The sequence below is a fragment of the Cynocephalus volans genome, chromosome 7, assembly GCF_027409185.1.
Source record: "Cynocephalus volans isolate mCynVol1 chromosome 7, mCynVol1.pri, whole genome shotgun sequence".
Taxonomy (NCBI): Eukaryota; Metazoa; Chordata; class Mammalia; order Dermoptera; family Cynocephalidae; genus Cynocephalus; species Cynocephalus volans.
Window position 1 is genome coordinate 74,121,365 of NC_084466.1, and position 16,359 is coordinate 74,137,723.

Sequence of the window (16,359 nt, forward strand, 5' to 3'; positions counted from 1 at the left end):
AAATTATACAGTAAATAAATAAATAAATAAATAAAAATAGAAGAAAACTTACGCATAAGGAAGATAGCTATATGGAAGCCAGTTCCCCAAGTGGAGCTGGGGAAGTATTTTTAAAGGTGAGCAGTTCCTCAATAGATGTCAGCATCTTGCTTTGATGATTTCTGGTATTTTTACAGTGGTCACAAGGGAGGTTGGTTCTAGGAGCATCTTGTGTATAACTCCTAAAGGGGTCTTAAGATTAATCTGTAACTTAATCTTTACAATTACAGGAAAAGAAAGAATGGGTCCATAATGATAAATTTTAGACAAAGCTTACAGTTATATTCTAACAAGCCTTGGGGAAGGAGTTCTGCAACTCAGCAAATATTTGTTCCTCTCTTATCAGTTTATTTTATCAGAGCAGTTTCTTTCAGTCATTTTTATTAGAGCCATGGTGTAATCATGTGCCCTGGGGGTCTCATGACCAAGGAGTGGAAAAGTGCAGCTTGTAACAAAATGTCCTCTGCAGGGAAAATGGAGTTTGTCTAGTCCACAACCTAGCCCTATCCTGTCTCAACATCATACCCTAACTAAAATATTTTTTAAAAGCACACTGCAGTGAATTGAAGTGGCCTTTTACTAACGCATGCAAAAGTGTAGGAAAGTTGGCATTATAATATACATAAGTCAGTAAGGGAAAGAGGATCCCATACAAATGTAAGAATAGGAATTCATGGATCCTTATTGCTTTATTGTTCCTGCTCTACTTTGTGGCCTCATTCTTTCTGTTTTTGTAATCTCAATTCAAATTCCAAGAGCAAGTATCAGAATGACCCATCTTATTCCTCTTTATTTATTTATTTTTTTACTCTATTAACCAGCCTTTTATTAAAACCATCTTCTTTTCTTTTTTTTTTTTTAAAGTTTTATTTTGTCGATATACATTGTGGCTGATTATTGCTCCCCCTCACCAAAACCTCCCTCCCTTCTCCCTCCCCCCCTCCCCCCCCAACAATGTCCTTTCTGTTTGCTTGTCGTATCAACTTCAAGTAGTTGTGGTTGTTATATCTTCTTCCCCCACCCCCGGTTTGTGTGTGTGTGTGTGTGTGTGTGTGTGTGTGTGAATTTATATATTAATTTTTAGCTCCCACCAATAAGTGAGAACATATGGTATTTCTCTTTCTGTGCCTGACTTGTTTCACTTAATATAATTCTCTCAAGGTCCATCCATGTTGTTGCAAATGGCAGTATTTCATTCGTTTTTATAGCTGAGTAGTATTCCATTGTGTAGATATACCACATTTTCCGTATCCACTCATCTGATGATGGACATTTGGGCTGGTTCCAACTCTTGGCTATTGTAAAGAGTGCTGCGATGAACATTGGGGAACAGGTATACCTTCGACTTGATGATTTCCATTCCTCTGGATATATTCCCAGCAGTGGGATAGCTGGGTCGTATGGTAGATCTATCTGCAATTGTTTGAGGAACCTCCATACCATATTCCATAGAGGCTGCACCATTTTGCAGTCCCACCAACAATGTATGAGACTCATCTTATTCCTCTTTAGACAGAGCTTTCCACATAAGGTCACAAGATGGGCTGCTTCCCAGCCTTTGGATTATCTTGAGTTGCTTGCCTGTATAGCCATGGTGAGATGATGTGATATAACTTATGGCTGCCTAAGATTGCACAGTAAGCAGAAAATATGCACTGGAAGATTTCCATGGATCAACTGTGGACTGGAGGAATTAGGTGCAATATACTGTTCTCCCTATGTGACATATGTTTTTGTTGTATACATTGGTGACTGGAAAAATCATAATAAACATTTCTTTTATTTCAGGGGAAGATATAATCCTGTTAATCAGAAGGCAGTTAATGCCAAGAGAGGACCAGTAAAAAAGATTACAAGATCAAACCATCTTCCAAAACTCAATCCATGATTCTAGAAATGGGTGGATTTCTATTTCTTCCTTTGTTTTCCCCCTTCATCTGTAAGATTCAACTTGTGAAGTTAATGTTCAACACATTTTTCAGGGAATGAAATATATGAGAAAGAGATGCCAAACTTCTCTTCAGCTCCTCTTTCAGAAGTTTATTCCTTCATCTGCATGAAAGTAATTTTCTCCAGTGACCCTATAATATCTAATAGAAATGCTTCTAATCTTTAAAATATCCTAGGAAACCTGAAGGTTGGCATCATTACACTTGCTTTTAATAATATATGTATGATCTACTCTAGTAGTGACATTCCTATTATATTTGGTTTCTAATTGTCTATTAACTAAAAATGTGAGTTCATAAAACTCTTTACTACTTCAGGCTATATCATGCTCAGTTTTTTAAACCCAAGGTTTAATCAAAGCTGCAAATCAAATGCATTTAAAATTTTGACTTGACATATGGTATTGTGGAAACAAAGTCCTCACTCTGCCATAAACTTAGGGGACCCTGGGCAAGTCTCTTCACCTTGCCTTTATTTCCCAAACCTAAAAAATGACTGAGGCAAACTACCGTTTCTAGTTACATACCATTCTAGAAAACCAATACTTACACAGTCACATGGTCCTGCCACTTAGCACATGTTGATTTAAGTCATTTTGTGATGTTTATTAACTTGTAGTGATGGTCTAGTTAGTTCTTTGTACCAGACTTTGCAAGTGTTTACCACAAAACTCAATCTTAGAAGTGGAGATAAAGTGAGGATAAAAGAAGATTCTTTTGAGGCATTTATAAAATGTATTGAATTCTCCTACTCATGTTTAGACTGTTTTTGTTTTTCAGATGATTTTGATAATTGTTCCCTAGGTCTGAAACATACATATAACTTATTTTCCACTTTGATAAGTGAAATTATTGCAGTTTAAATTTCTAGAAATTACCTAGAGGTAAGTACAGTTTTCAATTAATGGTGTTCATACCTTGTATCTGGTACTGGACCTAAATTGTATTCAGTATCACCAGTAATGAATATCAAATGCATGTCTATAACTACCTCTACAGACATTTTCTTTCTTTAAGGAAAAATGTATAGATTTCATATGGCCAAGTAATTCTTTTATGTGACTTTAAAATATAAAATATAAATATAAAGTAACTTCCTGTAAGTTATTCTACATTGGAACTACTTGGAGATATTTCCCCTATTCTTCAGCTAACTACAGATATTATGTACTATATGACCCATGTTATTAGACAACTATTAGATTTTTGTGTCTTATTCTATCTTTCTTAGCATTAGCAATAAATTGATAATTTAAATATTAGTAATAGTTATAATTATCAATGCAAAGTTAGCATATTTGTTTCTTTCATGTGGAATTAGTCCATTATGAGGACTGTTTTGAGGAACATTTAAAGTTATCTCAATCACTAGGATGGTATATTAATTGAACATCTTATCATGGGGACTGTATAACATTTAAGTGTTAGTTCTGCAGGAGTTTTTTTGTTCCTTTGTTTTTGGATTTTTTGGATGCTTTCCCGTGTCAGAAAATGTTTGCCTTAAACAGTGATGAAATGTGGGGATAATATAAAGAACTGAAATGGGAGACTCTAAGATCTGTGATGTAACATCAGTTTTGCCACTTTTAAGCTTTTGACTTTGAGTAACTCACTTTTCATTGGCTCAGTTTTATCATGTATAGAGTTGGGAATATTTACCCTAACTACTGCTTTGGGATTGCTGTACAAATCAAAGGCATTTATCATGTTCTTAATTACTTCTTTGTACCCTATTTTCCTGTGAAAAGGATGTGAGTTCGCTTTTACTAAATATAAAGGTATAAAAACAACACCAAAGATGAAAATAAAAGTTGAAGTTTTGCAAAAATTTTTAACTAAGAAAAAGCTCTAGGTTTAAACTTTCTAGCCATCAGTGCAAAGAAGGAATTGGTTATTCAGCTCTTGGTTTTTGTGTAGAAGGAACACATAAGTAGATATAAAGTTTTACCTAGTTCTAAGCTCTGAAGGTAATTGTTATGTGAAGTTTTATTATAAGAAAATGTAATTATTTATTGCAATAACCAGAGCAGAAATGACAATTTAGGTCTTTTTTTGCTTGATAGTCAAATATGTATTGATATCAGTATTTGCTTTTTTTATTAGAAAGTTTAGAATTCGTAAAGCAAAAAACAGTAAAACAATATTTAATGTATTTCAAAATTTTAAATATCTAAATGTATTACAAAATATCGAAAAATACCATTTATAAAAACAACTGTTGCTATAATCAAAAAAAACAGATAATGAGTGTCAGCAAGCGTGTGAAGAAATTAGATACCTCATACATTATTGATGGGGATATAAAATGGTACAGATACTTTGTAAAACTGTCAGTTCCTCAAGAGGTTAAACATAGAGTTACCATGTGACCCAGCAATTCAACTCTTGTATATACCCAAGAGAAATGGAAATCTGTGTCCACATAGAAGTGTGTACATGAGTTTGCACCATTATTCGTAATAGCCAAAAAGTGAAAACAAACCAGTGTCTATCAACTGATGAATAGATTTTTTTAAATGTGGTATATCCAAACAATATATTATTTGGCAATAAAAAGGAATGAAGTGCTGATATATGATACAATATGGATAAACCTTGAAAACATCACCCTCAGTGAAAGAATCCAAAAACAAAAGACCACATATTGTGTAATTCCATTTATATGAAATGTCCAAAATAAGCAAATTTACAGAAACAGAAAGTAGATTAGTAGTTCCCTAAGGCGGGGGGGGGAAGGTCTTTGATGGGGAGTGACTGCCAACGGATACAGGGTTTCTTTTTTGGCTGATAAGAATATTTTAAATTGAATGTGGTGACAGTTGCACAACTCTGTGAATATACTAAAAACCATTGAATTGTACACTTTAAGTGGGTTAATTGTATATTTTGTGATTTACACCTCAATAAAGCTGTTATTACAAATGTTAAATGTGCATTAACATTTTAATATTAATTAATAGATACGTTTTAGTGAAATATTGTCTGATCTTTCTCTGAAAAAAATTATGGTCTTAAAAATTGGAATGCATCATTACCAGTATTATTATTGGGTCAAGAACATAGTTTTAAGTAGAATTTTCCAACTAACAAGTTTTTCAAGTACTACACTAGTCATTACAACACTAAGGAGATAATTATACTAATTCCTGATGTTCTCCTTTGACTCTTTAACTTTGAATAATCCCATTTGTTGCTTAATACCTTGTGGAGATATTTGTACACCCCCTTTTCATTTTTGACTGGGACTGGATTTTTTTTTTTAATTTATAATGAGCTATATAGTTTTTGTTTCAAAGAAATTATTTCTACTTTTTCATTATCGTCATTAGTTTTATCATGTATAGCTGGAGATTTCAAAGCAGAGTTATCTATATTAATTTTAGTACTATTATATTCATATTCTACTAGACAAGAAATTCTTTATTTCGGGCTAAGAATATTCTTGCCACAGAGGCTTATCGATAGCACCATTTGGTTTCTTTTTGCTATGTGTACAAATAATTGAGGTATGAAAAAGTACCTTTAAAATAATAAAGCACTACATAAATGTGAGATCATATTGACTGTACGGCACTATTTTTACAGCAAGTTAACATCCAATTAATATGACCTATGAATTAGAAAAATCTTGAATTTAGAGAGTTCTTTTTTCACTTTATCAAAGCAATTTTATATTTACTATCTTAGTTACAGGGAAGTATTATTGTTTGGAGAACTACTCAACAGTAAGTTTATCATCAATGGAATTATTTAAGCACAGGCTAGGTTACCCTTTTTCAGTGATATTATAGAAAGGATTCCTGTAATGGTGGGAGTTTTGATTTGATGACTGCCAGTATCCCTACTGATGCTAAGATTCTGTGATTCCCTGCTCATTTATAACATAATGAAACTAGAGACAAAAATAACTCCCTAAAATATGCATTGATTGCGCCATATAGGCTGCATACACATAGGCTGTAAATATGGGCTTTCAGAACATTGCTGTTTTACCATTAGCCAGTAACCGTCAAAATCAGATGTGATATTATTAATGGCCATTTGTTAAATGTAAACTAAATTAGGTACCTTTTTCATCTATAAAATAAACAGTGGTTTTCAAAAAGATAATTTTCAATACTGACAGGTCTGAAAGAAAAAAAAATTATAATATAATGCCAGTGGGAATATAAAGTAATGTAATTCTTTTGGAAAACAATTTAATAATATTATTGAATAGCCTTAATGTTCATACATTGACTCAGTAATTATACTTCTAGTAATCTATTCTAATGAGGAATCCTGTATATAGAGAACATAGGACAATCATTTTTTTCAGCATTATTTATAATATCAAAAAATGGGCTTCCTCACTGTATAACTATAGGGGAATGGTTAAGTGGATGGAGATTCATCTGCATGGTTAATATATGCAAGAATTAGCATTTACTATCTTATGTTAAAATCTTCTCTTTTTGTGTGTTTCCTGCATTCTGAAGCACCCAGTGTCATTTATCTCCAGCATATTAGTGTAATGAACAATCTTATTCACCATTTGTCACCAACTAGCTTAGTACCTAGCATATGACAGGCACTTAATACATTTTGTTTAACCTAAATGGATGTTGCAAAACATACTTTATAATATCATTGGAGGGGCCGAGCCGTGGCGCACCTTGGTAGAGTGCTGCGCTGGGAGCGCGGCGACGCTCCCGCCGCGGGTTCGGATCCTATATAGGACTGACCAGTGCACTCACTGGCTGAGTGCCGGTCACGAAAAAACGACAAAAAAAAAAATAATAATAATAATAATAATATCATTGGAGGACTTAATATAAGAATATTCGCACCATAATATAAAGTTATACATACAAGATATCTAATACCAAAAGATATGTTCTGGTACACATAATTTATTATTCAGTTCTACAGAGAAACATTAGTTAGGCTCCAAATGATGATTCAGAGATAAGGGGAGAGGGAGAGAAGGAAGACTTGTGGAATAGAAGAAGGGAACATGTTTTAACAAGATATATAATTTAGGGAAGCTTACTTGATTTTCCTATCTTAGAGTTTTAGTCTATAGAACGAAGACAGAACAAATTTCAAAGATACCATTATGTGTATACAACAGGAAAGAAGGGGTTGACTTTTTATTGAAAATATTCTGATATCTCAATGTAATAAAAATAAGTAATTGAAATAATAGAACAACATAAGGTGTCTAGAAAATATGTTTACTTAACAGTGTATTAAAAAAGTCTTAAAAGCAAGTGATAGCACTAGAGTAGTTTGTCCAGATAGTGTTAAACGAGTTGGAGAAAAGAATCAATAAGTAAATAGTGGGAAGAGGTCAATTAAATAGCCACACTGGTATTTTGTAGTTTTTAAAGAGAATATTTAGTTAAGGGCTTTGTTATAGCCAGATAGCTAGACAAAGGGGCAAAGAGGTGATAAAAATATCACACTGGAGATTTTAGAATCAGTTAAAAATACTACTGGTAATGAACATGGAGAATCCTTTAATCTCCATAACTAGAATTACCTCCTTATTAACTGAACTCCTATGATTAACTTCCTCACTTCTGCCACTTTTGTGATCTAATCACCTTCTATCCCAAACTATAGGCTTGTTTTGTTTTATGTTTTGCATGAGAGGACGGAGGTGGGGGTGGGGTGGGCGATGACTTTTTCATCTTTGTATCTCTATCAGGACTTAACCCAGGAACATGTATAATTTGGATACTCAGTAAATATTTGGAAGGAAGGGTTAGATCTAAAGATAAGGTAAGGGCTCTTTAAGGACCTAGGAAATTAAAGAGCCTTGTAGTGTAAGAAATATAAGAATGGAGTAGCAAAGTATGAATTAATAACTCAAGGATGCAGGCCTTAAGAATGAGAACCTAGTTTGGGAGTAACGCTTAAAATAATAATTTGCCAAGAGCTAAAGTGAATTGAGAAATATGGAGACATTGCACTAAAATCATTTTTTAAATTAAATAGAACCACTAGTTTGTATGATGTAGTAAGGAGAGCACTGAGAAGTGAAAAGGAAAACTATGAATGCAGAGATACTAATTTTAGAGGAGAAATCCTCCCTTCTGAGAAATGGCAACAAAAAATTAACTGTTATGAGAATCTTCCCTTTGGTAACTACACTGGGCTTATTTTGATATTCTGAAGCATATAAAATTCTTTTAAAAGGATCTGGCACGTATTAAGTGTCATATAAATGTTTGATGTTATTATCCTTTTATTTACCCCAGTATAAAGGTTTAGCCAACTGAGACGATAAAGGGAACGGTAGTCCACAGGAGAATGCCCTCACTTCTGACACCAGCTGCAAGTTCATGGGGTTCTTGTAATCACCCTCAAGTTCAATAATTCACTAGAAAGACTCATAGAATTCACTGAAAACTGTTATATTCATGCTTACAGCTTATTATGGAGAATAGAGATTAAAATCAATCCAGGGAAGAGACACATAGGGCAGAGTCCAGGAGGGGTCCAAACATGGGTCTTCCTGTCATCCTTTCCCCATGGAGTCATAGCACTGATTCTTCCTGGCCGTAATGTGTGACAGTATGCATGTAGTATCACCAACTAGGGAAGCTCACTCAAGTCTAGTTGTCCAGAGTTTTTACTGGAGCTCAATCACATACTCCCCATGAGGCTGACCTTTAGTCTCCAGCCCTTCTGGAGGTAGAGCTCATAGCACATGGTGGACCTTTAGTCTCCAGATGCTCTGGAGGTAGAACTGATACCAGGTAGCCCAATGCCCCCATCATAAATCACTTCGTCAGACTGTCTGGTAGCCAAAACCTGCAGGCAAGAAAAGACACTCCTGAGAGCACAGGCCAGACCTTTCCTTGGGTAAGGTTAACTTTACACACATCTATAAAAATAAAGATTGTAATATCTACCTTACAGATTTTATAAAGACATGATAGAACAACTCTGAAGTCTAATCCTGTGTGAGGTACTACTGCTGTCACTTTTTCGATCAACTATGATCCCACTATTCTAATGAGCCATAATAACTTGCCACGGAAATCCATCCATTTACATTTATATGTACTCACATATTTGCCATTTCTGGCATTCCTTATTCCTTTGTATAGATCCAAGTTTCTATCTGGTATTATTTTCCCTCAACTTGAAGAACTTCCTTCAACACTGCTTGAAGTACAGGTCTGCTAGCAATTAATTCCCTCTACTTTTGTTTGTCTGAAAAAGTCTATTTTATCATCATTTTTGAAAGATGTCTTCACTCGTGTGTACAGTTGAATGGTCAACTCTACAGAGAAAGAGGGGCAGAACCCAAATGAATTACAGGGGTGGGAGTAGAGGGAGAGGAGGAATGCATTTGGAATTGAAAGCAACACACCAGATCAATAGACTAAAAAGTCTTTCAGCACATTAAAGATACCATTCCATTTTCTTATGGTTTGCATAACTTCTGATAAGTCTGTAATTTTTTCCTGTTTCCTTTGTACATAATGTCTCTTTTATAATGGCTGATTTTTAAGATTTTCTCTCCATTACTCATTTCCAGGAATTGATTATAATGAGCCTTAATGTGGTTTTGTGTTTATACTGTACAATATTCATTGAGCTTCTTGTATCTGTAGGTTTCAAATTTTCATCAAATTTGGAAAACTTTTGGCCATTTTTATATTTTTCTGCTGCCCTCCTCACCTTCTGGGACTTTAATTACAACCCATGGTAGACCATTTTACATTGTTCCAATTAGTTCCTTCTTTCTTTCTTTTTAAAAATAATCTATTTTTATCACTGTATTTCCCAGGTATAATAGCGTTTTAACATGCCTATTTACTAATTACTTTATCTCTGTTATTACTTGGTCTGTTTCTAGTGACTGATTTCTCTCCTGGTTTGGGGTCTCATTTTCTGCTTCTTGTCATGTATACTAATTTTTTATCAGATGCTGGGCATTGGTGATTTCATATTGTTGGTTATACATTTTGTTGGGCTTTGTTCTTATAGGCATTGAAGTTACTTGCAGTTCAGCTTAATCTTTTCAAGCCTTTATTGGGGTGGATATAAAGTAACCTTTACCCTAGAGATAGTTTTGCACCATTACTAAGACATAGCAATTGTGGGATCTCCAGTAAATGCTGTCAGTGATCAAGAACACTCAGCTTGGACTGACTGGAGTTCACATGCCTCCCAGGCTTGTGTGGGCACTCTGTTTGACCTGGTAGAGTTTCCCTCTAAGTTTGTGTGTCTTAGTATTCAACCAATCCTCAAGGGGTCCCTATGCACATTTCTGGAGTTTTGTTTGGGCATATCTCCTTGTTCTTTGGCACTCTGCTCTTCATCTTCAGCCACCTCAGCCTCCCTGAACAGTCTTTGACTCCTCAATTTTGTGCAACTACCATATTTTGTTTGGGATTCCCCTCCCTGCTATGAGGTCTGTAATGTACCTCCAGGCAGAAATCGAGAGCAATTGTGGGATCACTTCATTTCTCTGAGATCACAGTATTATGGTGCATGTTGCTCCATGTCTGCAAACAACTGTTTCATAAATTTGTGTCCATTTTTCTACTTCTTCACAGCAAGAGGTTAAATCTTGCCTATTACTACAGCAAGGCCAGAAGCAAAGGATCCATCTAGTTAATCTTAAAGCATCAAAGAAAAAGCAAAGAAAAAATTTTAAATTCATCATAAACCTCAGGAGCCGAGGACAGCTCTCACCAATAGCAGGAACTCAGGGATTCAGTAGCCGAGAGCAGCCCATACTGTTGCAAGGGCAGCCCAGCCACTGCTGCAGACACTGCCACCATAAGGGTGGTCTGCCACAGACACCACTGCTGCAAAGGCAGGCTGCTACCATTGCTGCTGCAGGGGCACCCTGCCACCACAGCAGTAGCCTCCACTGGCTATAACATCTACTGCTGCCATGCAAATGACCCACTGACTACTCAACTGCATTGACACAAGGAGGGTCACTAGTGGAGTCCAGGGAAAGAGGTGAGTGATCGCAAACCCATGACCCAGTAGCCCATCCCATAGAAGGAATAATGCTGCCCCCATGGTAGTGCATCAGGGGGTGGGAGGTATGTGCACAGCCGATGTGGCTGCCTTGATCCAGGAGCAGACACACATACAACCCCCAAAGAGTGCAGAAACCCAGGATACCCAAACAGAGTAACGAAGAAAATTCCCAGCCACCACCAACCCATCCCCCAATCAGGAGAAGCAAGGATCCAGGAGGAGCCTCTGCCTGTAAGAAAGAGAAAAGAAAATCCCCACCCAGGGTCACCCATTGAAACTGAAGATCTCCAGTATACCCCAGTGCACCCATCAGGATTCATGGGATGCTAGCCAGGTTGCCAACAAGCCCGCCCATGCTCACCCACCCCAGCCAAGGAGTGATAGGGCACCCAGGCACTTCTCCCAAGAACTTGAGGACCCACCCATGTCCTCAACAACCCAACACAGTATCACTAACCTTAGCAAGGAACCACTAAGTGCCCCAGTACCTAGGCCACAGAGGCACTCACATGCAACTCTGACATTGAATATTGCCAAAGTACCCACATGAAGACTACACTGCTACATCTACCCAGAACAAATACTAAAACACCCTACTTAATGATCAATATAAAACACATCTACAGGAGGAAGTCTGTCTCCTCAAAGCCCACTCAAGAGTAATAGAAGAAGCAACTGCTTTACCAGATGACCAGAGGTTAGTGTAGAAATTATAGAAATATGAGAAAATAAGAAAATATGACACCACCAAAGGAATACAATAATTCTCAAGTATCAGACCCCACAAAGCAGAAAACGCTTGAAATGACTGAAAAGGAGTTCCAAGCAATGATCTGAAAGAAACTCACTGAGAAACAAGAAGCCTCAGATGACACAACAAAATGAGAAAAAATATCCAGGATATGACGGGGAAATTTACAGAGATTAATACTTTAAAAAAGAATGTACCAGAACTCCTGGAACTGAAGGATTTTTTCATTGAAATAAAAAACACAACCAAGAGCTTAAGCAGCAGGCTAGAGCAAGCAGAAGAAAGAATCTCTGATCTCGAAGATAGTCTTTTCAAATAACACAAGTGGACAAAAAGAAAAAGAAAAAAGAATTTAATAAGTGAATAAAATCTTAAGGAAAAGGCATTGAAAACATATTCAACAAAAGAATAGCAGAAAACTTCCCAGGTATAGGGGGAGACATAGACCTTCAGATTCAGGAGGCTCAAAGATCCCCAAACAGATTCAATTCAAAAAGGTCTTCTCTGAGGCCTATTACAGTCCAACTGGCAAAACTCAAAGACAAAGAGAAAATCCTAAAAACAGCCAGAGCAAAACATCAAGTCACCTATAAGGAAGTTCTCATTAGACTAACAGCAGACTTCTCAACAGAAACTACGGGCCAGAAGAGAATGGGAGGATATATACAAAATACTAAAAGAAAAAATCCTTTCAGTCAAGAATACTATACCAAGCAAGGCTATCCTTCAGAAATGAAGGAGAAATAGTGTATTTACCAGACAAACAAAACAGTTCACCACCACATGATCAGCCTACAAGAAATCCTCAAGGGAGTCCTGCATCTGGAATCTAAAAAACAATAATCAGTACCATGAATACATAATAAAGAACAAAACCCATTGGTAGAACAAAAATGCAAATGAGAAAGAGAAAGAAACTATATCTTACCACCTCAAAAAAACAACAAACACTGAAGACCAACAATAAAAGGGGAAGAACGGACAAAAGATATTTAAAACATCTAAACAAAAATCAATAAAATGCCAGAAATAAGACAATACCTTTCAATAACAAACCTAAACGTAAATGGATTAAATTTTCCACTCAAAAGATACCTACTGACTGATTGGATTAAAAAGTTGGACCCAACTACATGCTGCTACAAGAGACTCACCTTACCTGTCAAGATACATACCAACTAATAACAGAGGGATGGAAAAAGATACATCATGCAAACGGAAACCAAAAACGAGCAGGAATAGCTATTCTTATATCAGATAAAATAGACTTTAAACCAAAAAACAGAAAGAAACAAAGAAGGCCACTATATAATGATAAAGGGATCTATCCAATAAGAAGACATAACAATCATATATATATACTGGAATACCCAGATATATAAAGAAAACACTATTAGACCTAATGAAAGAGTTAGACTCAATAAGGTAATAAATGAGGACCTAAACACCCCTCTGTCAGCATTGGATAGATTATCTAGGCAACAAATCAACAGAGAAACTCGGGATATAAACTGCACATTAGACTAATTAGAGTTTGCAGATATCTACAGAACATTTCACCCGACATCCATATGTAGAAGAATAAATCTAGACCTTATCTTCCATGGTGAGGAGGTGAGTGTATTTTGGGAAGAAAGAACAAAAGGGTTTTTGGTGATCAAATTGATGGACAGTGGCAAAGAATGCTCTACACTCACCAAATTGTTTTCTTTTACTATGGGACACAGAACTAGGCTACATTTCATATGTGTGAAACACTGTGTTTACCAGTGTGTAGTTCACATAATACTTTGTTTAGTAATAAATGGGCAAAGCACTGTTTACTAGTGTGTGGTGTGTGCACTACTCTGTTTAGAGATATAGGTGTGAAACACTGTGTAGCTAGGTATGGCTCTGTGGCTTACCTCAGGCCAATATTGTCGAGGTATTGGTGATGCATGTCATTTCTGTGACAGGCTCGTAAGAAGTCTCCCAGGTGATCTTGGTTGTACTCTTTCTTTTTTTCTAAATCTTGTTTTTATGGGTGGGTGTAGAGGGTCTAGAAGCAAACTACAAGGCTGAAGGGGATGGTAGATCCACAAGGTGGAAAAAACTTGGGTCTCTGAATCATCTTTTACTCTGCTAACTCTCACTTGATTGTGGTGTGAGCAAAAAGTAAATCCTTTTGTATGTGTCTGTATATGTTAAGCCTCTGAGATTTGGGTTTTACTTGTTGAAGCCTATGCTCACATATATTGTATCACTTATATTATATCAAACAATATTTTTAGTAAGGCTTAGAGGTATTTGGGGTTTTTTCAGTTGAGAATATCTTTCTTTGCAACTACACAGAGATAAATTCAGCCATTCATTGATAATGATGGCCCCTGGCCTGCTTGTATCACTGAATCTTATTCTACAATATTTTAAAATTGATTCTAACTCAGTATATTTTCAAGTCTGCTGAACATAACTTGAACAATTATTTTAAAACTAAACAGAATCTTTTTGCTTTTTCTTCATTGTCTTTCTAGGACACTGCTCTTTTAAGCTTTGGTACAAATGCTTTGTAATCTGATAGCCAGGTACTGGCTGAGCCCAAACAACTATGGAAAGTATCAATCAGTCTGAGCAGGGAATAATACCTATGATAACTTTCACTCAGAAAAGGAAGAATGCACAGCATCACTGGTCCATAGCATTTATGGAATCCCATTGGGCAGACATGGTGAAAGCTATCTTCCCTGGGAATGGTGTAGGTGCCTTGATTAGGCTCTGATTCTGTGTCCTGGGAGGATTGTTTTTGTCCATTTTTCTCAGTAGCCTCTGGCTCCTCTTCATGGGAGTTTCTTCCTTTTCAATCTCCTGGCCCACATTTGAAGTGGGTGCTGGGGGGTTATGCCCAGCTTTCAGAGCTCATTTTCTGTTTGAACAACTTGAGTGTCTGGAGGTAGCTTTACAGCTCAGTCAAGGGTTTTGTAGTCCAAGTTTATGATTTCTTGGATAATATAATTCCATCAAAATAGTAGTCAATTCCATGTTTAATAATCATAATTTCAGAACATGATTAGTTTCTTTGGCCCATACCTTTCTCTACCTAATGGCAGCTGCCATGCAGATATTTAAATAATAGGTTAGTGTATGAAATTAACAGCCATAATCTAGATCTTTGCCACAAGGCTGAGTCTTAGTGGCCTTCTGTTGCTCAAAAACCTTCTCAGTCTTATCTCTTTCCTTTTGGGATCTAGAAGTAGTTGGCCTTTCCAACTCTTTAATGCCCCAAATTTCTATATTATTCCTCAGACTCTCTCTATTCCCTTTTATTTCTCCTTGAAAACTGGTTAACTATATCCCAAGCTTGTCTTTTTCTTCTGCCTTATCAAAGGCAGCCAATAACATCCAGCGCACATTATTATTAGTTTTCTTTCAACATATTTTCCTTGACCTAAAGACTTGGTAAGCACTTGGTCTGCTGTGGCATAACAATCTTTAGGCTTCCAAACTCCCGTATTTGTTTCCGTGCTTCCGACTGCAGACTTGCTAAGTTAACGCCACTTATCTTAGTATTTTGTTAAGGCAGCACCTAAGTTCAAGTCCTCAGTCTCTGTATTATGACTGTAAGAAACAACTGCTAAACCTCAGAGGCTTAACACAAAGGTTTCTTTCTCTCTTACAGCACAATCCATTCTGGCTTCAGCAGTAAAAAGAAGTAAAAATAAATAAATAATAAGTAAAATAGTCTTTATATCTGAGCGAAGACAGAAGAGAATGGGAATGGGAAATGCACATAAGGTATTTCAAAATTACTGGTAGTATCTGATAGGCTGAGCGGCAGGTACCTATACATCCATATTATTATACTTTATATTGTACATATGTAATAGATGTACTCTTGGGTATGTATGAAATTTTTCAAAATAAAAAAATCAAAATTATTCCAGGTGACTTTTAAATCATGCCTAGTATACATCCAAGCATTCACAAGGAAAGTGTGAATAACATTTTTTCTACTCTGCCTCATCCCCCACCTTCACATACAAGAAATTTCTCCCCTTTAAGATTGTCTAGTTCTGGCCAGTTAGCTCAGTTGGTTAGAGCACAGCCTTATAACACCAAGGTCACGGGTTCAGATCCCCGTATTGATCAGCCACCAAAAGAAAAAAAATTACATAAAAAAATGTCTGACTTGTTCTTGTTATAGAAATTTCTCATGACTTAAAGTTGGCTGTCACTGTGGATAAAGGAAAAGGAGTTACTCTGTAACCATGTGATCTTCTCAGGCAATAGAACTATATCCAATGACTCCAGGGGAGCTGCTTCTTATGGTTCTGCTGTGTTGCTGCCCTGGAAGGATGTCCTCAAAATTTTTAAAGCAATGCATTAGTCTGTTTCTGTTGCTTACAACAGAATACCTGAAACTGGGAATTTATAAAGAAATGAAATTTATCTCTTATAGTTGGAGGCTGGGATATCCAAGGTCCAGGGAGCACTTGTGGTAAGGGCCTTCTTCTTGGGGGTGACTCTCTGCAGCAATGCAGAGTATCACGTGGTGAGAAATGCCATAAGCAAGAGAGAGCTAACCTCCTCACTTGCTCTCCTCATAGTCATTAGAACCATGCCCATCACTCCATGAATGGATCCATT

At 36.4% G+C, this 16,359-nt stretch overlaps 1 protein-coding gene across 1 annotated transcript in view; it reads left to right on the top strand.

Annotated features, from left to right (window-relative positions):
- Positions 1 to 1,927, top strand: part of CCDC169 (coiled-coil domain containing 169) — a 63,244-nt gene extending 61,317 nt beyond the window's left edge. Inside the window, exon 8 of the mRNA XM_063103438.1 lies at positions 1,828 to 1,927. Within this exon, the coding sequence (XP_062959508.1) occupies positions 1,828 to 1,927 (100 nt within the window). The remainder of the gene's footprint in view (positions 1 to 1,827) is intronic.
- Positions 1,928 to 16,359: the final 14,432 nt, after the last annotated feature.